This window comes from Pelodiscus sinensis, chromosome 19, assembly GCF_052426305.1.
Source record: "Pelodiscus sinensis isolate ZL-2025 chromosome 19, ASM5242630v1, whole genome shotgun sequence".
Lineage (NCBI taxonomy): Eukaryota > Metazoa > Chordata > Testudines > Trionychidae > Pelodiscus > Pelodiscus sinensis.
Window position 1 is genome coordinate 8,268,045 of NC_143070.1, and position 25,134 is coordinate 8,293,178.

Consider the following 25,134-nt stretch of genomic DNA (forward strand, 5'->3'; position numbering starts at 1 on the left):
GTGCCTCTGTGGGTGTGTCTAGACTACATGCCTCCGTCGACGGAGGCATGTAGATTAGCCAGATCGGCAGAGGGAAATGAAGCCGCGATTAAAATAATCGCGGCTTCATTTAAATTTAAATGGCTGCCCCGCTCTGCCGATCAGCTGTTTGTCGGCAGATCGGGGCAGTCTGGACGCGACGCGCCGACAAAGAAGCCTTTCTTGATCGGCACAGGTAAACCTGGTTTCACGAGGCATACCTGTGCCGATCAAGAAAGGCTTCTTTGTCGGCGCGTCGCGTCCAGACTGCCCCGATCTGCCGACAAACAGCTGATTGGCAGAGCGGGGCAGCCATTTAAATTTAAATGAAGCCGCGATTATTTTAATCGCGGCTTCATTTCCCTCTGCCGATCTGGCTAATCTACATGCCTCCGTCGACGGAGGCATGTAGTCTAGACGTAGCCCAGGCCTCCGTCGACGGAGGCATGTAGTCTAGACACACCCTGTGTGTCCTGAGCCAGTTGTGGCCCGAGAGCTGGTTTTCTCTTGAGGGCTACGTCTACACTGGCCCCTAAAAACAGAAAAGCAATGCAAATCAGGTCAGTCAGCATAGGGAAATCCGCGGGGGATTTAAATATCCCCCGCGGATTTAAATAAACATGTCCGCCGCTTTTTTCCGGCTTGGGGAAAAGCCGGAAAAAAAGCGTCTAGACTGGTGCGATCCTCCAGAATAAAGCCCTTTTCCAGAGGATCTCTTATTCCTCTTATACCTGAGGTAGGAATAAGAGATCCTCCGGAAAAGGGCTTTATTCCAGAGGATCGCGCCAGTCTAGACGGTTTTTTTCTGGCTTTTCCCCAAGCCGGAAAAAAGCGGATATTTAAATCCCCTGCGGATTTCCCTATGCTGACTTACCTGATTTGCATCGCTTTTCCGTTTTTAGGGGCCAGTGTAGACATAGCCCTAGTGTCTCTTGCTCAGACCCCACACAGAGCAGGGAGCTGCCCATCTGAGAGGGTTGGTCTGATCTGCCCTTGCAGCACAAGGAGACTCTCTGGACCTTCTCGTTCCAGAACTGGGCACTGAGGACGGGTCCCACACGGGGGGCTGCCAGGCTGGTGTGGGACCCTCTGCGCCAGGTTAACCTCACGGATCCACAAAGGACATTCAGTCCCAGTTCAGCACAGGGAGGTGGAGGTGGAACTAGAGCGGCGAAGGGAAGGGGGGGGCGACGGTGCAAATAGGGGGATGGGTGGGGTAGGGAGGTGACCTGTGGGACTGAAGGCTGCAGGGGAGCCCATTGCCAATCTGCAGTAACAGCTGGGCCTGGGAGGGGGGAGCGTGTGGGGCTGGGGGGCTGGCCTACGGCTGCCACAGAAGGTACCTCCAGCCCTAGGTACAAAGCAGCACGGGGCAGGCACAGGGCAGGTGCCAATTGCCCCCCATGGTCCCAGCCAGGTAAGAAGGGCAGAGGGGAGGTGCTGTGAGGTGGGTCTCGGTCTGGCACCACTGAAAGCCTCGATCCAGCCTGCCGAGGTCCAGGGCTGGGCCCTCAGCGTCCCAGTGACGCAAGCTCAGGGGTCGCCCTGTTTAGATGGCAGCGGTGTCTCTCTGGCAGACCCGTCTGAGCCCCGCGTCACATGCCTCCGAGTGGAGCCATCTGCCCCGGTCCAAGTGCCCCTGTTCCCAGCCGCAGTGCCTGAGACCAGGATGCTGCCGGACAGAGAATCCGTGTTACTGCAGCTCCCTGGGACAAAGGGAGGCCCTGGGCGGCCCCTTTCCTCCCCCCTGTGCCACTCGGAAACTTGCAGGGTCAGGGAGGTCTCAGGCTGAACAACACTTCCTGGACTCACTGGCACAAGAGAGGGTTGCTCCCCACTTCCCCCCGTTACCCCAATGACTGCAATAGGGGCAGGGAGATGCCAGAGCTCTGGACATGGCCTGGTATAGCACGGTTGACCCCCCCCCCGCCAGCATTGGGGAGGGGAACTGGAGTAGGGAGGTTCTAGAACTTCATCCTCCCTGGTACCAAGGCTCTAGAACCCAGGACTCCCTGGGAAGGGGGGTCCCCCTGCTGTGATGTAGATACGGGACCCTGGTCTCCTTGGTAACGGATCCCCCTAGTGATATAGATACAATGGGGTCCCCGCAGTGATGTAGCGCCACAGCCCCGTCTCCTTGGTAACGGGGGGGGGGTCCCCCAATGACGTAGTTCCTGACACCGGTCTCCTTGGTCATGGGGTCCCCCTGGTGATGTAGCGCAGGGCCCGGTCCCCTTGTGCCCCACACAGCGTACAGCCCTGCACCTACAGCCCCTGCCCGGGCTCCCCGAGCAGTGTGCGCTGGCCGCGGAGACGACTGCTAAGTGGCCAGGCGGGGACAGAGGGGCGTGTCCCTTGCTTCCCATTGGCCGGAGCCTTGGGAGGCCGAGCGGTGATTGGCGGGGCCCCAGATGTCCCATGGCCTTCGCCCGCCCGCCCAGCGTCTGGGGGCAGGAGCCTCAGGCGGGCTTGGGCAAGTGGCGGGGCCGGTTCCCAGAGGAACTTGTGAGCCAAAGGCCCCCCCAGTCCTGACTCTCCGAGCCTCCATGGCCCGCGGGGCGGTTCCTGGGCTGCCAGCGGCCTGAGCCCCGTACGATGCGCAACACGGACGGGCTGTTCCTCTGCCGGGCTCCCCTGCAGGCCGAGCTGGGTCAGCCTGTGCCCCGCTCGCCTCTGGCCGGGGGGAGAAGGGTGCTGATGTCAGGCTGTCCCTCCTCCCCCCCCCCCCCACTCCTGTATCCTGTCTAATGGGGGGAGGGGATGGAGGAAGCTTGGCAAATCTCTGTCATTCCCACAAGCACACAGTATCCCTCACTCTCATCTCCCCACCCAGCAAATACCTGGGTTTTTGTTACTTCTGTTACTCCTGGCAAGGTGGGGTTTTATGGGCTTTTGACTGGACTGTGCTTTTCATAATTTTCTTTTCCCTCTTACGCTCACATGGCATTGGTTGCGTGGTGAGTTCTAAAATGCCAAACCTGTCGTGGCTGGAGTAAGTATCCCTGTGGGAATTGCTGCTCCTGGACATGGCCGGCATGTCCCTGTGGCCTCAGAGAGGCAGATGAGGGGGTCTCCACATGCTGTCCTTGCCTATAGACACTGCTCCTGCAGCTCCCATTGATCAGTGATGGGGAACCATGGCCAGTAGATGCTGCCAACTCAGTGCCTGTAGATGAGAGGCAGCACATGGCACCCTGGAGCTACTGCTCAGCTGCTTTCAGGAGTGGTGCAGGGGCATGGCAGGAATACGCTTCCCTTAACCCCACTGCTTCACCATCCGGAAGCCATATTAGTTAAATGCTGCCCAGCCAGAGCCCGCTTCTTGAACCCCTGTCCCAGTCACGCTCCCAACCTCCTGCCCCAGACGTGAGTTCCCCCGGACCCAAACTCCTTCCTAGAGCTTGCACCCTGAACCCCTCTTGGACACTAATCGCCTGCCCAGGGCTAATCCCGGAGCCCCTCCCACACTCTGAATCCTTTGGCCCAAGTCCAGAGCCTGAACCTCTACCCCAGCCTGGTGCAAGTGAGTGAGGATGGGGGAGGAAGGGGGTTGGAGTGAGCAGGGGGAGGCTTGAAGAAGGGGTGGAGCCTCAAAGAAGAGGCGGGAAGGAAGTGAGGCAAGGGGATTTGGGTTTGAGGTCGATCTTACATTTCACTTTAATCAAAAAAGTGATCGAGTGGTTAAAACGGTTAGAGACCCCTGATTTACACTCTTCCAGCCCTCCCACCCCCAGAAATAGAGTCATAGACACAGGGGCCCTGAGCATAAAGAATATTTGGGTCCCACCCCTGATTATAAACACAACAGAATCAAAATGTATTCATACAAAATCTCCGTTCGGTGTTTACATATGGCAGTAATATTAAAGTAAGTCCTGTCCCAGGAAACTATGACTCAATTAACTACTTGATTGTTTTCACATTGAAAATGAATCTGGCCAGATATTGCCCATTCCTCAGAGGTGTTCATCGCTAATCTGGACAACACTGGTGTTACAAGAATCAGTCATTCTCAGGTCAACACACGGTTCTTTCATCTCTCCCAGTTTTCTTAAACCCCGACCATTATGTTTTCAATTTATCACATAAGCTCTGACAATATGTTCAAAAAAATCAGATGTGCGCCAATCAAGTCTGAGGACTAACTATGTCAGCTAATCAGAAACTATCCACTTAGGCTTGAATAAAGTTCTTAGCTGGTTAACTCACTACAAAGGCAATTTCTCCCGTTTCAATATTCACGTCTCCAACCACAAATGCTGTGAATGAGACACACCCGAAACTTACAGAGTATCTCTGCCCATTGCCAATTAAACATCTTATCAATAATACAAATAATTATTCCTAACAAACTAAATAAGCCAACATAAACGAAGGCATGTTGATGGCACTTTGTCGGCCGGAAATATGATGCGTCTAGGTGATACTGCCTTGCATTGGCATGGTCCTTGGGATTCAAGCTTATTTTCTAGGAATAAAGCAGACAGTGAAAATAACTCCCGCGCAGTTTGTCTGGTATGTGGTTGCTAGGGAAACCAGGGTCAAGTGAAAGGCTTATGCTGTGTTCCCAGGCCTGGCCTCAACTTTAGGATTTGAATGGGAATTCTTAGCAAGAGCCCCTGGACTGCCTCAGTTTACCCCTACAGTTCCATTTCAGGTTAGCCCACAATTTGTTCATGACATTCATAGTTGAGTGAGCCAGGGCTGGTAGCTGTACACACAGCAGGGCGGTGACAATCCATGCTGTATTTAGGGAGAAGCACCCTGAAAGCAAAGCCGGGGTCCATAGCACTGTCATCTTGTCTCCAAAGCCAAGTGGGAGAATGAAACTAGTGAAGTCTGATATTAGTTGAGTAATGGGGTAAATAACGCAATGGACATGGCAAGACTCCACACTAAAAGCCCAAGGCTGGGCACCATGAGCGGGGAGCATCTACAAAGGCCTCAGAGGTGTAGGTGGGGTACAGAGGTCTACACCATAACATATTAGGATGAGCTAAATCATCCTGCATTAGGACGGGCAGGGACAGGGGCATCCAGAGGCCCCCAAACTGGCTGGAGGCATGAAAAACCCACAAAAAGTCTCTACTTCACAGTATATTTTGCAATGACAAAAGAGGCAGCGAACAGCCTGGCAGAGGAGGGGAGACAGAAACTCAGGCTGGGGGAAAAAAGTGATTGAACATTGAGAAGGGAGGGAGAGATGATTTCAGGGTTCCCACTGGGGGGGGGGGGAACAGGGCTGAGGTTTCCATGCCTGTGAGCAGGACAGCAGAGATTTCTCCCTGCCCGCTCCTCTTGGGAATGTCGGGGGAGACTTCGCTGGGGGGTTAAGTACCAGGAATTCCCCAGCTCTCATGGGGAGGGTCTGGCAGAGGAGGCTCTGTCTGTGGGGCACAGAGTGGCAGTTAGTCACGGACGTGGGGGAGGGGTGACAGAGGTGGGGGTTCTGTCTGTGGGGCAAGTTTGGGGCCTGGCAGATGTTTCGGAGGAGTTACTGTCAGTCTGGACTCATCACACTTCATGAAAAAGCACCATAGAGTCTGAAAAAAGAAAGAGCAGAACACGCCCAGAAAGGCAGCACTGACCGATACAAAGTGCAACCCGCCTATTTCCCAGAAGAAAGAAGTTACACTAAACTCTCTGGTCTCTGCACAAGAAGCCATGGCTGCTGCGACTACAGGACAGAAGCTCCAGGATGAAGTGACCTGTTCCATTTGCCTGGAGTATTTCAACGATCCGGTGGCTCTCGACTGTGATCACAGCTACTGCCGAGACTGCATCATCCAGTCCTGGGGGAGACTCCCTGCAAATGTCTCCTGCCCCCAGTGCAGACGGACCTTTCCCCAGGGGAACCTCAGGCCGAACAGGCTGCTGAGGAGTATTGTGGACGCAGCCGGAGCACTCAGGTTGCAGGCAGGGAGGAAACCAGCCCCAGAGAGACTGTGTGAGAAACACCAGGAGCCTCTCAAACTCTTCTGCAGAGAGGATGGAATCCCCATCTGTGTGGTGTGTGACAGATCCAAGGGGCACCGAGCTCACACCGTGATTCCTGCCGAGGAAGCTGCCGAAGAATTCCAGGTAGGGAAATGCCGACTGCGATCCCTGCCCTCGCGGGACTGAGGGGGAGCACTGGGGAGCAGCTCCCGCCCTGGGAATCTAGCCGATACGGTCAGAGGTGGGACTGCAGGAAGCAGGGACGGCCTGGTGATAGGGCACCGCAGCAGGGTCATTGCCACTCGAGTCCCCCTCATGGCATGGGGTAGCCCTGCCTCAGTTTCCCAAAATAGACTCACAATTACATTTTTTGTGACCAGTAACAGCCCTGCTCTCCCAGCAGGGACTCTCAGGAGTTTGAGTCTGGAGTTTGACCTTATCATCCTGACCAAGATCCAGTGTCTCCTCTGCCTGCTCCAGGGGCCTCCTCCCTCTGGCTTTCCATGGGCCCCTGTTTTACCTACTCCAAGCCGTGTTGGATCCCAGGGCCCCTCATCCTGCCCTTCATTGTCCCTTCCTAGGGAGGAGAACTGACTATGTCACTGGCAGGGCTGACACCCAATGTTCCTTCTAAAATTATCCATTAGTGTGTGGAATAAATTTTGTTCTGTGTGCCAAGGCATGCATGGCTGAGTACCACCCATAGAAACACCTGCTGCCAGCTGTGGGAGACTGGGCACTCTGCTAATCAGCTGGGCAGCACTGGAATCTCTCCTGGGTGGCTGCTCAAGTGCCCGGCTGACAGGGACCCTGCTGAGAGCTCCTCCCTTGACAGGGCCAACCAGCCTGTGCCCAGTCTCGTCCCCACCCACCTCTCCTGAGTGCAGACATGCAGGTTTCTCTTTGGGATTTATCTCTTTAGACTTGAAAGTAGGAATAAGAGATCTTCCGGAAAAGGGTTAATTTTCCAGAAAATCGCGTCTAGACTGGCACTTTACTCCGGCATAACCCCGAGCCGGAAAAAAGCGGATTTGCAATTCTGAAGTGTCTCATTAGCATCTCTTTTCCGGAAAGGGGTGCCAATGTAGACACAGCCCCGGTGTGAGAAGGGGCAGGCTCAGCAGCCAGACGAGATGGCTCCTGAACTGGTAGAGCGAGTCTGTGGTTTCTCCCGGAAAGTTTTTGCGCTGTCGGAGAGTCTGAGGGAGTTCAAAGGTACCTTTGGGGGGACCCGGGAAGGAGAATGGTGCTGATCAATTGGTTCATGATTAGATGATGCTTCTATGTAATTGGGGGCTGAATGGCACAGACTTGGGTTTCAAGACACTCGAGTCGATTAATTCAAAGCCTTATTTGTTCAGAAGCAGCCTTTGCAATTACAGTGATTGTGAGAGCGAGAAATGACAGAGAGAAAGAAACACGCTTAGTTCCCTTCTCCTGGGGAATGCCAAGGCATGAATAATCTCTCCTGTGATGCTAGGACCACCCTTTATGGTATCTGACCTGTTACACACATGCAGATTATACCTGGAATGGTCTTGTTCCAATCACCTTTGTTTTAGGAGCAGTAAGGGGCTTGTATGATTCACAAACTGCCGGTGGTGGCCCGTCAATACAGGCAAACTAGGCAGTAGCCTAGGGCGCCAAGATGAATGGTTGTTGAGAGCTTTGGAGGCGGGGCTGCTGATCGCACGCCAATCGTGCATTTCGCCTAGGGTGCCAGTTACTGGCAGCTCGTCTAGGGCTGCTCCTGCACGCTGCACAGACAGAAACAGTCAGTCTAATTGTCAGGACTTGTGCTGTCCAAGCAATGTTTCAGTTACTCTCTTTTCTGATTCATTACTGCTCAGCACAGGCTGATGTGCAGGGGTCACTTCTCCACAGGGGGTTCTGGACGTCGCTCCCTGGCCTGGGCAGGTCACTTTGGGTGTCTGTCTGCAAGCACCTTGTGTGGGCGACACATCTGTGTCCTTCAGACCAAAACAGGAACGTGGCACTTTAAGAGCAACATCACTGAAAGAAACATTTCCCTTATGTCCAGCACACAGCCCACCAGGCCCAAACCGAGCCAATCAGCATCAGTCAGAGGTGGAGGGAGGGGGACAATAATTTTTGGTGGGGGCCACTCCAAGACTTTGGAAATTGGCTGCACTTTGCTGTGGCGGGGATGCAAGGTCTAGGTTGGAGGTTGGGTGCAGAAGGCTGCACAGGGTAAGAGACTGTAGTGCAGGAGATGCAGTGGGGTCTGAGATGGAGTTTGGGGTGGTGATCTGGGTCGGGGGGTGGGGTGTAGGGTAAGGGAGGGGGTCTGGATATAGGAGAGGATTCTGGCCTGGGAGAGAAATGTAGGGGGGGAGGGTACTGGTTTTTGGAGGGAGCTGTGATCTGAGAGAAGGGGAAAAGAGGAGTGCAGAGTGCAGAGGGTTTGGGTGGTGACCTGGACCAGGGTATTGGGGTGTATGGTCAGGGAGAGGGTCTTGGTGCAGGAGAAGATTCTGGCCTGGGGAAGGGATGTAGGACGGGGTACAGGGTCTGGGAGGGAGCTGTGACCTGGGGCAGGGGGTACATTCGGTTTGGATGGTGACCTAGGGAATTGAGTTGGGATGCAGAAGGGGTTGGGGTGCTAGAGGCAGGCTCTGACTGGAGGCACTTACCTACATAGCTCCCAGCCAGTGGCCCTGCAGCACCCCCAAGGCAGGCTGGGATCCCTGCCTGCTGCAGCCCCAGATCACTAAAATTTCAGGCTGCTCCCTCCATGTGGCTCTCAGCTCTGGGAGGGGGAAGAGGCTTTAGGCTGATTCGGCCAATTCCCTGGAATGGGGCCCTGCACCTAAGCGGGCCCCGCTCCTGGGTTCGCGGCGCATGGGTAGGACCCCAGATGCATGGTGTATGTGGGGCCCAACCCCCAAAATCAGGCCCTGTGCTTCTTAAAGCCAGCCCTGATTCCCTCCACACGGTGCCTGGGCTCTGTCATGGCCCCTCCCCACCATGGAGTGAGCTGCCCCTTGGGCTGGGCCGAGATCTCAGGGCTGCTCCGCACTCAGAGCGGGGCGCCCCTGGAGGCAGGAGAGTCCCTGAGTCACTGCCCAGTTGGGGCAGATTCTGTCCCTGACGCCATCAACCCCCCCAGGGCCGAGCTCTGCCCCTCACGCTCTGATTCTCCTCCCCCCCCCCAGCCAACATCTGGATCCAGACAGGGCGCATCCCGAACTCGTCCTGTCAGAGGATGGGAAACGTGTGAGATGTGGACATACATGGCATCCACCTCCCGACACCCTGGAGAAATTTGTCTCTGTGCCCTGCATGCTGGGCTGTGAGAGCTTTACTTTGGGGAAACATTACTGGGAGGTGGAGGTGAGGGATGGGCCATGCTGGGCTGTGGGGGTGGCTAGAGAGTCAGTGAGCAGAAAGGGATGGATCAGCCTGTGTCCGAAGGATGGGATCTGGGCTGTAGGGCGGTGGGGGGACCAGTTCCAGGCTCTCACTGACCCTCACACTCCCCTGTCCCTGCACCCCCCAGCAGGATCCGGGTTTGTCTGGACTGTGACCGGGGGCAGGTGACATTTATTGATGCTGGTACCAAGGCCCCGATCTTCACTTTCCCGCCGGGCTCCCTCCCTGGGGAGAGAGTCCAACCCTGGTTCTGGGTGGGGGACACAGACACTGAGCTCCATATGTCTCCCTGACACCAGCCCCTTTAGCCTCCCACATCCCAGCCTCTGTGACCTGGGAGGACTCCCCTATATGCATCCCCTGGCTCCTCATATCTCTGGCCTCAGAAGCTGCTCCCCCTCCCTCACAGATCCAGATGTGCGAGGTGCAAGAAATGTACTGCATCCCCAGGGAGCAGCCAAGTCCTGCAGGGCAGAGGTGGGGGCTGGGCAGGGGTAGAACTAACATCTGGGCTAGGGACAGGCGGAGCTGGGGGTGGCAGGACACAGAATTAACCCATCAGGGTTGGGGAGAAGCTGGAGGCTCTGCAGCAGCAGGAGGCGATTTGCAGAGATCTGGGTCCATTGGCACAGCCAGAGGGGAAGGGGTAAAATCAGGACAAACAATGGGACCAAATCACAAGCCCAGCCACTGCCCCAATCTTGGGGTCCCTGGTCACATTCTTGGGGGGAGGATCTCTAGGCCATGAGCTGACCCTTCAAAGTCCCACGTGATGAGACCCCCCCCCCAGTCTCCCAGAGCTTCACACCAAGTTGATCTCTCTTTGCACACGTCCTGCCCCACATTGCTCTGTGAATTCACCAGACAAAGCATAAGAGAGTTCAGATCAGTGACCAGCGTGACAGCTCTGCCCCTCACGAGGCCCCCGCCTGCCTTGGAGACTCTGGGGGTCAGTTGGGATCAGGAAAGCAGCTGGCCCCCAGCTCCTGAAACTGCTGCCTGCTGGGAACTTTCCTCTCCACTGTAGTCCTAGAGACAAGGAATATGTTCTAGATAGGGGCTGGGGTATTGCTATGCTGAACATCACTGCCTGTAAATTGTAACCGCCCATAAAATCTCTGGCACGACACCGTGAGTCCCCAAGCCTGAGTTACAGGGGGGATGTGAGTGTCTGGTAATGGGACAAGCCAGGCAGGGAGCCGTCTGGTAATAGCCAGTGGGAGGCGCTCACAAGAGAACATCAGAACATCAGAGTGGCCAGGCTGGGACAGACCAAAGATTCATATTGCCCAGTTTCCTATCTCTCTGCAGTGGCCAGTGCCAGATGCCCCAGAGACGGTGAACAGAACAGGGAACATCCAGTGATCCCTCCCCTCTCATCCATTCCCAGCCCCCGACACACAGAGGTCAGGGACCCCCTCCCTGCCTAGCCCCTGTGTAACTTGAGTGTCGGGAACTGTGTGTGAATCATTCGCTTTCATTAAATGTTTCCATCTGGTCCTGTGCGGTTGCTCTCTCGTGTGTTCTCCCCTCTAGGAAATGGATTGTTGCCACAAAGGGGTGGGGCTTTGTTGTCTCTATTGCAGTGTTTCTTAAACCGTGTTCTGCAGTGCCGCGAGGCAGTTGGAGGTGTGCCACAGAGAACATCAGAATTCACAATGGCCACCCTTAAAGTTTCCTTGGTGTTCCTGAAAAAAAATATTGTTTGATGTTCCTTGGTGTTAAAAAGTTTAAGAAACACTGCTCTGTTGGGTATTTTTTGTGCGGGGAGGGGTGTTTGCCGTTCAGATTATTCTACTGAACTACTCAGATTTTCTGTGAACTCATGGCTGGATTCAGGTACCTAGGGGTATGTCTACACTACAAAGTTAATTCGAACTAACGGACGTTCGAACTAGTTTTTTAGTCTGGATGCGTTAGTTCGAATTAGCTTAGTTCGAATTGACTAATTCGAACTAAGTTAGTTCGAATTAGTACTGTAGTGTAGACATACCCTGGGACACCTGAGCTGCTACGTATGCGTTAGTGCAGACACGCTGGGGTGCAGCAGGGTGGGGGCTCTTCAAGGAAATAGGAACATAAGATCAGACATATAGAGTCAGACCAAAGGTCCATCCAACCCAGTGTCCTGTCTGCTGACAGTGGCCAATGCCAGATGCCCCAGAAGGAGTGAACAGAACAAGGAATCATTAAGGGATCCCTCCCCTGTTACCCATTCCCAGCCCCTGTCAAATAGAGTCCCCATCCCTGCCCATCCTGGCTAATAAGTACTGACGGACCTAACCTCCATGAATTTATCCAGCTCTTTTTTTAACCCTGTTAGGGTGCATCTCCACAGCAGGGCTTACCTCAAAATAAGTGAGCTACGTCAACTGCATATCTTATTTTGAAATAGAACTCTCATCCTACAACTTCCCTTATTCCTCATACAATGTCCTCCAGCTAGACAGTATCTTGAAACAATTTTGAAATAACTATCTGCTGTCTAGAATTGGACTAAGTTATTTCAAAATAAAGTTGCAGTAAAGACATGCCCTTAAATTCCTGGTTTTCACAACATCCTCTGGCAAGGAGTTCCTCAGGTTGACTGTGCGCTGTCCTTTGGTTTGTCTTAAACCTGCTACCTATTAATTTAATTTGGTGACTCCTAGTTCTTAGGTTATGGGAACAAGTTAATAACTTCTCCTTATTCACTTTTTCCACACCTGACATGATCTTATTGATTTATAACATATCGCCCCTTCATCTCCTCTTTTCTAAGCTGAAAAGTCCCAGTCTCTCTCCTCTCTCTCTCTATATGGGACCCTTTCCAAACCCTCATCATTTTTGTTGCCCTTTTCTGAACCAGAGCTGGGATATTTGCTGACTCCTCCCCCACCCCTCCCCCGTATTCTTTCTGGGGTAGAACTGTCCCTGCCATCACACCCATCCCTTTACATCTGATGAGAAACAGTCACATTCCACATATGTCCCATTGTCCTGGCACAACCAAACTCTGACCTTGCTCTAAGGTAGGATCAGAGAAAGGCTCATGTCGCATTTGGTGGGCCTGCTCTTACCATTAGGACGAGTTCTTTAACAAACAGACTCACACACAGACAGACGGACAGACATGAAAACTCTCTAAGGCTATATATCTACACTACAAAGTTAATTCGAACTAACAGACGTTAGTTCGAATTAACTTTGATAGGCGCTACACATGCAAACCGCTAGTTCGAACTTAATTCTAGTGGAGCGCTTAATTCGAACTAGGTAAACCTCATTCCACGAGGACTAACGCCTAGTTCGAATTAAGGGCTGTGTAGCCACTTAATTCGAACTAGTGGGAGGCTAGCCCTCCCCAGCTTACCCTGGTGGCCACTCTGGGCACCACCAGGGAAACTCTTCTGCCCCTCTTCAGGCCCCGGATCCCTTAAAGGGGCACGGGCTGGCTACGGTGCCTGTGCCAGGTGCAAGCCTGCCAGCACCCAGCCAGCAGACCCTGCACCTGGCACGGCTCGAGCCAGCCACCCGCTGCCACCCAGCCCTCCGCCTCTTCCCGGGACCAGGTTGGCGGCTCCCAGAAGCCTGCCCAGGTCCGCAAGAGGCGGGCGCCCGCCTAGTCTAGTGCGGACATCATGGACCTCACCCACGACCTCCGCACTAGGCACAGGAAAGTGGCTGTCTAGGGCAGGAGAGCTGCCAGCCTGGCCACCCAGGAGCAGGTTTGCATGAAAATCAAGGTGGTCCATTGAGACCCCCGACCCTGAGCCCTGAGCATAGAATGGCCGTACTGGGTCAGACCAAAGGTCCATCTAGCCCAGTAGCCTGTCTGCCGACAGCGGCCAACACTAGATACCCTGGAGGGGATGGACCGAAGACAATGACCAAGCCATTTGTTTCGTGCCATCCATCTCCAGCCTTCCACAAACAGAGGCCAGGGATGAGCCCCCGATGGGGAGGACTGGTGTGGCTCTGCAGGCTCCTCAGGGTGGAAGCTCTCCTGCAGCCCCCCGATTGACCCCCCCCCCGGATGGCAGCCTGCGGCAAGTGCAGCCGGGCTAATGGCCGAGTGCTGTGATGTGCCGAGTGCGGGCACTCAGGGCACTCCAAGCCAGGACTGCTTTGCTGTCCCTCATCGAGTTAGACAAGCGAGCAGGGAACCCCTGAGAACTGTCTGTCCGGGGTGGGGGTCGGGTCCCTTTAAGCACAGCCCTCGGCTAGCCTGAGACAGCAGCTCCACGCTCTAAGTCCTAATCTGATGCCCTGCCAGCACTGCTTCCGGCCATCCTTAACCTCAGTTCAGGGTCCACTCAATGTGGACATGCTAGTTCGAACTAGCAAAACGCTAATTCCAACTAGTTTTTAGGACTAGATGCACTAGTTCGAATTAGCTTAGTTCGAATTAACTAATTCGAATTAAGTTAGTTCGAATTAGTGCTGTAGTGTAGACATACCCTAAAATATAGAGTGGATTTCTGTTTTGTGAAGTAAGTTACAAACTTCTGCAAATCCAGCAGTAGGAGGAACATCTTTCTCTGTTGTCCCTGTTACTTAATAACTCCCCTCAGGGCACGAAAATTTTTTACCTCTGACATGTTGGAAGAAAAGACGTGAGTAATAAAAACCCAAGCATATTTCTCCCAAGTACACCCACCGTTTCTCATTCACTGTAATTTTCTCCATTGATGGAATTACTAGCAATGTTTGCCCTGACCTGCCTTTTTTGTTTGAAAGTGGATTTTGTAGGAATAGGACAAAATCAGACTCACGACGAGACACATGTTCAGGTTCAGTGAAAGGGCTGTTCTAACACCACAGTATGAAAAAATGGAAAACCACACCCCTCGCAAGTCCCTGGGGGGAAGGGCGCCAGAGGCCCGTCATGAGCGGTGCTATCCCACGGTGTCCACACTGCCACCAGCACTGGGGCCAGAGCGCAACAAGCTCTACGCCTATTGCCACGGTGGTTTACCCAGAGTGGAGCGACTGAGGAGCCAGTGCACCCAGAGACCGTGTCTACACTAGGAAATGATCTCAACATCACTAAATTTGACTTACTAACGCCTGATTTTATAACTTCAAAATTGTGTGTTCCCACTAAGAAGAGTCCTGAAACATGGAGATGTGGAGCGAAACGCAAAGTGGGGATATTTTTTCCCCATGGCTAACTACTTGGTCTTTTTTTTTTTTTTTTGCACAGCATAAGAGCAGGGAATGGGAGGACGTATAACACTGCAGGTCTGAGCGCGGGTTTCCAGATGGGGAAGGGGTGACCGGGACATGGCAGGTCTCAGCTAGAGCAGTGTTGGGGCCAGGTGGTGAGGGGTGTGGCATGTCCAGGTACCCACTGGTCCAGTCCTCCTGGCTGCAGCTCCCCTTGGAGCCAGAGTCCAACCAGCCCCTGAGGTCACTAGCTGAGCGCCCGCTACAGCCCTTGCTCTGCCGGCCGAGCTACGGAAGGGCCTGCAGGGGCTGCCACTGAGCAGACATCTCAGCTTTAACCCTCAAGCCCCAGCACAAACTTTGCAGCCAGGCCCTGTCGCTCGCCTCCACACAAGCTCAAAGGGGAGGGGGAAGCCCTGTTGCCTCAGGGCGGGGGAGGAGACAGGAGACCCCATCTCTCCCATCCCTGCACTTTACTCCCCTGTAAGCAACACAGGTGCTGGGGAGCCGCGTCATGGCCTAGGCCCAGGCAGCCCAGCGGGGTCTCTGCGTGGCCGGCCAGACTCTCTGTTGGCCGGTGCCCAGGCGCAAGGTCCCCAGATTCCACCACAATTCCAGGCCCTACAAGTGGGAGCTGGTTTGGTGCTGAACCCCACGGCCCAGCAACGAGCCACCCAACTCCCCCTGTGCTCTAGGAGCCGGGTTTGCTCTTTGGATTCTTCATTGGGGGGGGGGGGGCTGTGTCTGCATTAACCCCTCCACAGAAAATGACCTGGTCAGACCCTACCAGTGGGGAGGGAGGGGTCACGTGTCTCCCTAAGACCAACCACTGCTAAGACTGAAAGGACAAAGGGGCCGTTCCCAGGTGAGCGCTGAGACATTGCGGGAAACACCCCTGACATCTTTCATTGGCACCTTTAAACCCACAAACCTGTCCCTGCCCCGTATTTCTAACTTCACACCCAGGAGTGATACAGACACCCAGATAAGACAGACTCCCCCCTCAGAGAGTGATGTTAACATTGAGAGTCACATGAGGAATTTTGTCCAAAGTCTCTTTGACTGATGGATACAAATATGCAGAACTCAGTTTCATACAGCCTGGAGGAGAGGGGTCCATTACGAAGTGGGAGAACTAAACTATGGAAGCCCCCTATGAGCTGAGCAGGGGAGAGAACACTCCATCGCTCGGCTCAGCTGAGGCAGTGTGTGGTGCATGATACAGACGTGTATTTGTTAGTCTCCAAGGTGCTTCAGGATGACTCGGTTTTCTATCCCTCCCCTGGGATGCCACCCACTTGAGTGGCACTTGCAGGTGGCCAACCTGGACAAAGGTGCAGCCCCTTCGACAGCTCTGTGGGCAGAGGGCAGGGCTGTCACGGGAACTGAGCCAAGTGATTCCCTAGGGGGCTGGTTTAATTGCAGTTCGAAGGGGAGACTCTCTTCCCTGCCCTAGCTGAGGGAGAGCACGAGCAGAGAGGCAGGGCTGGGACCTAGGCAGACAGAGGCAGAGAGGCAGGGCTGGGACCTAGGCAGACAGAGGCAGAGAGGCAGGGCTGGGACCTAGGCAGACAGAGGCAGAGAGGCAGGGCTGGCACCTAGGCAGACAGGGGCAGAGAGGAAGAGCTGGGACCTAGGCAGACAGGGGCAGAGAGGAAGAGCTGGGACCTAGGCAGATGGGGCAGAGAGGCAGGGCTGGGACCTAGGCAGACAGGGGCAGAGAGGCAAGGCTGGGACCTAGGCAGACAGGGGCAGAGAGGCAGGGCTGGGACCTAGGCAGACAGGGGCAGAGAGGCAGGGCTGGGACCTAGGCAGACAGGGGCAGAGAGGCAAGGCTGGGACCTAGGCAGACAGGGGCAGAGAGGCAGGGCTGGGACCTAGGCAGACAGGGGCTGGCCCCTAGGCGGGCAGCAGGGCAGACAAGGCCCTTCCAGGAGGCCCAGCTGCGCTCTCCATGGCGGAGCCACCCAAGAGCTCAGCCCCAGAGACAGAGGCGTCTGCCCAAGCCCAGGACTGGACCAGGGGCCTTTTGACCTCCAGCCTCGCGCTCTCCCAACTCCGCCACTTCAGCGGCTGCCCCTGGCCCCAGGGCCTGTGCGTCTCTCTCAAGGCAGTTTCCTCAGCAGCGGCGCACGAGAGAGAAGCTGTTGCCAGGGCCCCTGCAAGGCAAGAGGAGCTTTGCCTGCCCCAGGGCCATCCTTAGGCATACGCAGAGTACGCAGTTGCGTAGGGCACCACTTTTTCTGGGGCACCACTCTTCCGGGACGGCCCGGCTAGAAGACCCTGCCAGACCGAAGGTACCGGGCCGGGGGAAGGGAAAGCAGGAAGAATAACAGTAGTTTGAATTAGGAGCTTTAATTCGAACTACCTAGTCCGTGTCGCATGTAGCCGTGGGCAGGTAGTCCAGACTACAGGGCATTTAAAAATGGTGGCGCCCAGGAACATGCAAATGGAGCCTGGGATATTTAAATCCCGGGCTTCATTTGCAAGTTCGAATGCCTACATTAGCCACTCTAGTTCGAACTAGGGTGGCTAGTGTAGACATACCCATATTTATTAACGTGGGTGGCACATTCAAACAAGCCACATGAAGTCAGTACTGGTGCACAACACAAAATTCATTCTGCTCATGGGAGGAAACTCATAGAGGGGACACTTCCCCCAGCCTCTCTGCCCCCGAGTTAATGTCACACACGTTGGGTTAATGCAATTGCAGGATAGTTGCATGAGAGGGGTTTGGTGGGGACCAGACTAATCCCTATTGGTAGGAGGAGTCCTGAGAGGGGGGGTCACATGACACCCTTTACTTTTGGTCATGTGTCCATCTTGCCCTGAGAGTGTTGCCTCCAGAGGCCTGGCTAATGGGGGGTCAGGATTGTGGCTATTGGGGGGGGGGGGCCAAGAGTACATTTAAAAAAATTATTTGGGTGCACACCCTAATGAAATGTGACAGGAAACAGTGGCGCATGTAACAGCAGGGCTGGGTCCTAGAGAGAGCCGAACGCGCTAGAGAGAGCCTCAACATTGGCTGCTGGGGTCTCTGGGAAAGGGAGGGAGTGGGGGTGGAAGAGCAAGTCAGGCAGAGGGGCACCAGTTTAATAAACCCTGCCTAGGGCACCATAAAGCTTAAGGACGGCCCTGCCTGCCTCCTTCAGCCTGACTCACTACTTGGCCCCTTTCCTGCCTCCCTGCCTGGGCTGTGCTGGTGGCCGACAGGAGCTGCGGCTGCGGATGGTGGGAAGAGGAGGGGCAGGGAGAACCCGGTGGCAAGAGGGTCGGTCCACCTCTGTGCTGCTTTTTCTCCCCACAGCTGGATTCCAGGGCTCGTCCAAGGGGGCTGCTCCCCAGACTCCCCCAGGCCCGCTCTGTCTGTCCCCAGATCCCCCCGCAGCGAGGCTGGGTGAGTGGCCTGAGAGCCGTGAGACCTGGAGTGTTTGGTTATCCCCACACAGCACCAGGGCCCAGCGCCAGCTCCCCCCTCCCGCTGCCATGAGAGCTGGGGAGACTTCACAGAAAAGACCCCGTTGCCACTGGGGCCAAGCACAAGGGTGACAGCTGGTCTCTGGGCTGCCAGCCCCAGGATTGAACCAGAACCCCCACACCTCACAGCACAGGCGAGCGTCCCACCGTCGGTGCTAAGTGTTCACCCCTTGAGAACAGCATCAGCTACACCCCCAGCAGTGGGATTCATGGGCACCAGAGGGACCTGGGGCTTACAGAGCCTAATGGCCAAGAGAGGAATAGGCAATTAGCTGAGACTGTCGCCCGCATTCTCCGGCTGCTCCATCCCATCCCCATGTCAGGCAGGGAACCCCCCGGTCTCTTGTTACCCCTTTCTCACTTAGGGTAACAAGAGACCCTGGCCCGTTATTCTGAAATAACAATGCGAGTGTCCACGCAGCAATTCCACTATTTGGAAATAAAGTCGCAATAACTGATGGCTCATTCCAGCTTCTATAACCCTCCTTCCACAATAACTAATGCTGCTTCCGAAATATCTATTTCCAAATGCTGGTCGTGTGGACTCCACTGCTGCTATTTCGAAATAGATCCCCTTCCCCACCCCCCGGGCCATTCAGAGCCATTACTTCCCAGTGCTTCCTGGGGCTCTACATCGAGGCAGTGCATCCCCATTAGGGGAGCCTGCCTCAGACTCATTTTGAGGCTTCCTTGTAGAGTGGATGCTCTTATTTCAGAATGTATCTTCCAAGAACAGCTTATTCCGAAATAACGGTGCAGTGTAAATGCACCCTGAGTGCCTAGTTCCAAGTTTAGGGCCTGGCAGATGTTTTGGAGGAGTGACTGTCAGTTTGGACCCACCATGCTTCATGGAAAGGGGCCATAGAGTCTAAAAAAGGAAAGAGCAGGAGAACACGCCCAGACAGGCGGCACGGACTGATCCAAAGTGCAACCCACCTATTTCCCAGCAGAAGGAAGTGAAACTAAACTCTCTGGTCTCTGCACCACAAGCCATGGCTGCTGTGAATCCAGCAAAGACGCTCGAGGATGAAATGACCTGTTCCATTTGCCTGGATTATTTCGACGATCCAGTGTCTCTGGACTGTGATCACAGCTTCTGCCGAGGCTGCATCACCCAGTACCGGGGGAGACTCACCACAGATGTTTCCTGCCCCCAGTGCAGACGGACCTTTCCCCAGGGGAACCTCAGGCCGAACAGGCAGCTGAGGAGTATTGTGGACGCAGCCAGAGAACTCCGGTTGCAGGCAGGGATGAAACCAGCCCCAGAGAGTCTGTGTAAGAAACACCAGGAGCCTCTCAAACTCTTCTGCAGAGAGGATGGAATCCCCATCTGTGTGGTGTGCGACAGATCCAAGGGGCACCGAGGTCACACCGTGATTCCTGCTGAGGAAGCTGCCGAAGAATTCCAGGTAGGGAAATGCCGACTGCGATCCCTGCCCTCGCGGGACTGAGGGGGAGCTCTGGGGAGCAGCTCCCGCCCTGGGAATCTAGCCAATAGGATCAGGGGTGGGACTGAAGGAAGCAGGGACGGCCTGGTGATAGGGCACCGCAGCAGGGTCACTGCCGCCTGAGTGCCCCTCGTGGCATGGGCTAGCCCTGCCTCAGTTTCCCAAAAAGACCCACAGTGGCATTTTTTGTGGCCAGTAACATCCCTGCTCTCCCAGCAGAGACTCTCAGGACTTTGAGTCTGGAGTTTGGCCTTATCATCCTGAGCAAGATCCCAGGTCTCCTCTGCCTGCTTCAGGGGCTTCCTCCCTCTGGCTTTGCCTGGGCCTGTTTTACCTACCCCAGGCCAGGTTGGATCCCATGACCCTCACCCTGCCCTTCATTGTTCCTTCCTGGGGAGGAGAACTTACTATGTCACTGGCAGGGCTGACACCCAATGTTCCTTCTAAAATTATCCATTAGTGTGTGGAATAAATTTTGTTCTGTGCGCCAAGGCATGCATGGCTGTGCACCACCCATAGAAACACCTGCTGCCAGCTGTGGGAGACTGGGCACTCTGCTAATCAGCTGGGCAACACTGGAATCTCTCCTGGGTGGCTGCACAAGTGACCAGCTTATAGGCAACCCTGCTGAGAGCTCCTCCCTTGACAGGGCCAGGCAGCCTGTGCCCAGCCTTGTCCCCACCCACCTCTTCTGAGCCACAGGGAGAGTCCCAGTCATGCAGATTTTCTCTGCAGATTCAGTGGGGGAACCTTGTGCCCACGATGTGTCCGTGCTGACGTTAATGGCAATGGCAATAATTGGTAGTGAGTACATGTGACGTCGCGTCGGGGTTCCCCTGCCTTCTGCACCCCCGTAGTGGCACGAACAGACTCCGCCGGCCAGTAGAACAGAGGGAGTTTATTGCTTCTCCAGGATACAGCACAGCACAGATGGAATCCGGTTACAGGGCCAGGCCTAGGATGCCTCGGCCCCCCCTTCAGATGGGGGAGACTGGGCCCCTAAATCCCAGCCCCCTTGCTTAGGCTGCTTCCTCCATGATTCCTGACAGAAGCTAAAAATTCTCTTCCAGCCCTGCCCCCCAGCCAGGTGCTGGTCTCCGCCCTCCTTCCTTTGCCTCCTTCCCTAGGAGGCTGAGCCTGGGTGTCTGCGTTAATACACATGTGGGTGAGTCAGTGAGAATCTCCCATCCCAGTGCAGGGGGACCCCGGGTCACAGAGCAGACAGCACCCCCACTACGCCACAGTAGAATGCACTGGTGTCCATAGCACCAGCCTCTCCAGGCCCCAGGGAGTGACTGGGCAAGCCAGCCAGAGAGAGCTCCTAGAAAGAACCAGGGGTGGGAATGGGGGAAGGGCACTGAGGGTAGTTTGCAAACACCTGCAGTCGCCAGAGCTAGGCCATCACGGGTGGCTGCCAGGCCAGATTTCCACCCTGCACCTGCCTGGCTGTGTCCCTCCTCTCTGCACCTCCCCCTCCCTCCCCCCGCGTATCCCATCCTCTCTGGAGGTCCCTGATGCTCACAGTGTCCCTCCTCTCCTCCAGCTCCTTCCCCTGCAATCTTCCCCCTTCCCCCTGTGCATGCAGCCTATGAGTATGTGACCCCACCTCCCTACGGTAACAAGGGCCGACAGTTTCAAACACTCTGAAAACACTCCGGCTGTGTCTAGACTGGCAAGTTTTTCCGCAAAATCAGATGATTTTGCAGAAAAACTTGCCAGCTGTCTACACTGGCCGCTTGAATTTCCGGAAAAGCACTGACGATCTAATGTAAAATCATCAGTGCTTTTCCGGAAATACTATGCTGCTCCCATTCGGGCAAAAGTCTTTTTCTGAAAAATTTTTGCGCAAAAGGGCAAGTGTAGACAGCAGAGATTTGTTTTCCACAAAAAAGCCCCGATCGCGAAAATGGCGATCGGGGCTTTTTTGCGGAAAACCACGTCTAGATTGGCCACGGACGCTTTTCTGCAAAAAGTGCTTTTGCGGAAAAGCATCCTGCCAATCTAGACGTGCTTTTCCGAAAATGCTTTTAACGGAAAACTTTTCCGTTAAAAGCATTTTCGGAAAATCATGCCAGTATAGACGTAGCCTCCCAGTGTTTATTACTATGACTCTGTCTCTGATCCCATAAACCTACTGGGCCATGCAGTCGTGAGTACAGTATGTGGTTGTGCTGGGCCAGCTCCCGTCCCTCTAGTCCTGAAACTAACAATAGCAGAAACAAATCTAAAAAACTAAACATCTTCACTGGCAGGACATTATAGAAATGGGCTGAACCAAAAATGATCTATTTTTAAATTAGTAGCAAATCTCACATTTGATTTTTTGCTTAGTCACCTGAAATGTTTCTGTGTCTTCAGGAAAGGCTCCAGGCCCATGTGAAGACTCTGAGAGCCGAGAGAGAAAAGCTGCTGGGACTGAAAGTGAGCAGAGAGGAGACCAGCCGGGAGTACCTGGTAGGTGCCTGGCATTATTGTTATCCCAAAAATATTCTCACTGGAGACCACCCAGGGTTACACTAGTATGGGTTTATTTACACTAGGTAAAACTAAAGAGGAGAGAACAGCCAGCAAAGGTTTAAGCTAAAGAAGATTGAGCTCTTTCTTTCACACACACACACGCGCACACACACACACAAAAGCAAGCACACCCACCTCTGTTCATTCACTCTTTCACACCCACTTATTCCTGCCCTCAGGCAGGAACTTACACCCACTTACACAGGGGCTACATCTACATTGGCAACTTCTTGTGCAAAAACTCTTCCAGAAGAGAGCATCTACTCTGGCATGTGCCTTTGTGCAAGAGATGTGCTTTTCTACAAGAGCATCCGTGCCAGTGTAGACGCTCTCTTGCGCAAGAAAGCTCCGATGGCCATTTTAACCATAGGGCTTTCTTGTGCAAGAAATTAATGTTGCCTGTCTACACTGGTCTCTTGCGCAAGAACAGTTGCATAAAAGGGCTTATTCCTGAGTGGGGGCTTCAGAGTTCTTGTGCAAGAAGCCCATATTTTATATAGTAGAACGTCAGTTTACTTGCGCAAGGGTAGTAGACAGGCCCGTGTAGACAGGCAGCAAGTTTTTGCACAAGAGCGGTCGCTTTTGCACAAAATTGCGCCAGTGTAGACACAGCCAAGCATATGGGTTGCAGAAGGAGCCAAGGCATATGGATCCTGGAGGGTCTGTCTGCCCATCATGGCTGGGGAAGCTGGTCTGGAGGAGAGACACTGGAGAGGAGCTTCTCAGGAGCAGGGGAAGAAAAAAAGAGTCTCACACGTGCTTCCTCTCCTTATTTCCCTTGATCCAGCAGGGAGCATGCCCAGACTGTGATGACTCATTGCCATGTGCTGCATTGTTCTGTCTTCTTCAAACCCAAAAACGCATTCACACTCTCTCCATTCACTCAGGGGAGAATGCAGCTTAGAGAAAGTTACAAGCAAAATGGCTGAGAGTTATAAACAGGGGCGGATATAGGGCAGGGCGAACGGGGCAGCCGCCCCGGGCCCCGTGCTTCAAAAAGCCCCGTGCATGCGCCGTGGCGTCACTGCGCATGCGCCGTGGCAAAGGGGGGAGCCAGTGGAATTATGCTGCCCGGGGCACCGCAAAACGGTCATCTGCCCCTGGTTATAAAGATTAGAGTTGCAGCTTACATTAACTTTGAGCATTACCAAGATTACAAAGTTTGACAAAGATCACAATGCGTTGCCGTTTAAAACCTTAGACCTTACAGTTTGGTGTAGTTTCAGAAAATCCATGTATATAAATTAAGTAAGCTCAGGCGGAGACTTTTTTTATGCAACAATTATGACCCTGCCGTTGGAGCAAGCCAGAGGGCGTTGATCCTGAATCAGACACTAAGGAGCGGCCCTAGACTGGATTACGGTTTCTCTTCATCAGTCAGGGAATGAGCACGCAGAAATCACAATTCATTGCTTTAGCAAAATCCCTCCTTAGGGCTGGACCCTAAGCCAGGCGCTTCCACCCTCTGTGCGTTTGTGGACCTCTTTAGAAATGGCAGAGGAAGGTTCTGTGACACCTTTGAAAATCGATTGTCTCTGTGAACAGCTGAATTCTGTCCAGTCTAAGTCTTTTGCTCACATGGTTCATGGCCCCAGGGGCACAAAGACCCCAGGGTGGAAACCACTGTCAAACCCTCTGTAAACTGTTATTCTCATCTACTGTCTGTTAACTACGATTAGTTCATTAAACTCACTTCACAAGCAACGATTTATATTAACAAACACAGAATTGGGAAATAGGAAATGCCAAGCCTGAGACCAAAGTCCCAGGGAAACACGTTCGTTCGTCAGTTCCCAGCCTCCCTCAGCCCAGAGTTTGCAGGAAGTTTAGTTATGTCTGGGGGAGTCCTCTTGTGCAATCTCTGTTTGTGCTGTGCTCAGTTCCAGCTTAAATCTCTAAATAAAGCCCCGTGTTCCCGGCTGTCATGCGGTGAGTTCTGTCCCTCTGCTCCTTCCTGGCTTAGTCCCTTTGGGTACCTCTACCCTGCACACTTATATCGGAATAAGCTGTTCCAGAAAATATATCCTGAAATAACTTATTTCAAAATAGCGCTTCCACACTACAGGGGAGCCTCAAAATCAGTCTGAGACAGGCTCCCCTAATGTGGATGCGCTACCTCGATGTGCAGCCCCAGGAAGCACTGGGGAGAAATTACTCTGAACGGCCCTGGGAAGGGGCTATTTCGAAGTAGCAGCTGTGGAGCATCCTGCATGACCGCTATTTTGAAACAGCAATTTCAGAAGAGGCCTTATTCCTCATGGAATGAGATTTACAGAAGTTGAAACAAGTTGCCCGTTAATTTCAATTTATTTAGAAATAACAGAATTGCTGTGTGGATGCTCGCGTTGTTATTTTGGAAGAACGGCCGCTATTCTGTAATAACGCTGCTGTGTAAATGCAACCTTCCTGCCCTAACAGTTTCTCCATTCCTGTCGTTCACCTTGGTGCCTGCTTTTTCTCTCACGGGTTCATTTGTTTTTTTCTTCCCACCTGTCTCTATGAGTGTGGCTCTGAGTAGAGCTGGGCAAAAGCCAGATCTTTGCTGTCAGAGTATTAACAAAATGGATTGAACAGAAAAAAATCTATTTTTAAAATTATTAGCAAAGGACAAATTTGATTTTTGCTTGCTCAAATGAAATTTTGGGGGCAAAAATCAAAATGTTTTGTTTCAACTTGCCTATTTCCTTAAAAATAATGTTATACAACACAAGGACAGTTTAAAAAATGTCAGACTTTTAAATCTAGAAAAAATTAAGACAATGTTTTGATTTGCCATGTATTTCTTTCTGCAGCACAACAATATTTGGTGACATCACCAGTAATTCATGAAATGTTTCTATAGTGACAAATCTGCATTTTCCCAGGACAAAAAAAATAAATGCAGAAAATGTCACCAAGGTCTAGAGCTGAGAAGGGCCGGACTGAGGGGTGGGCGAGCCAGGCAGCTACCGATGGGGGGCACCTGATGGCAGCTGTAAGGGGCGCATGGCGTCCCTTATAGCTGCTATCAGGCGCTGTGCCGGCCACCCCCCCATCCCTGTGGCACTGGCCCACCCATCCCCGTGGCGATGGCCAGAAGGGCCCTGCACATACACCCTGGGGGGGCAGGCCCATGTCGCATGGGCGAGCACCTGGGGGTGGCACCGCACGCCCGGACCCAGGATGCCAAAATGGCTAGGACCGGCCCTGGTGC

General features: G+C 53.7%; 1 protein-coding gene across 1 annotated transcript in view; it reads left to right on the top strand.

The window, feature by feature from the left end:
• Positions 1-25,134, top strand: part of LOC102445914 (zinc finger protein RFP-like) — a 56,524-nt gene that overhangs the window by 21,764 nt on the left and 9,626 nt on the right. Inside the window, exons 1-2 of the mRNA XM_089770847.1 lie at positions 17,417-19,385; positions 21,783-21,878. Coding sequence (XP_089626973.1) covers positions 18,969-19,385; positions 21,783-21,878 — 513 coding nt within the window. The 5' untranslated portion in view covers positions 17,417-18,968. Of the gene's footprint in view, positions 19,386-21,782; positions 21,879-25,134 lie in introns of the transcript that reaches the window.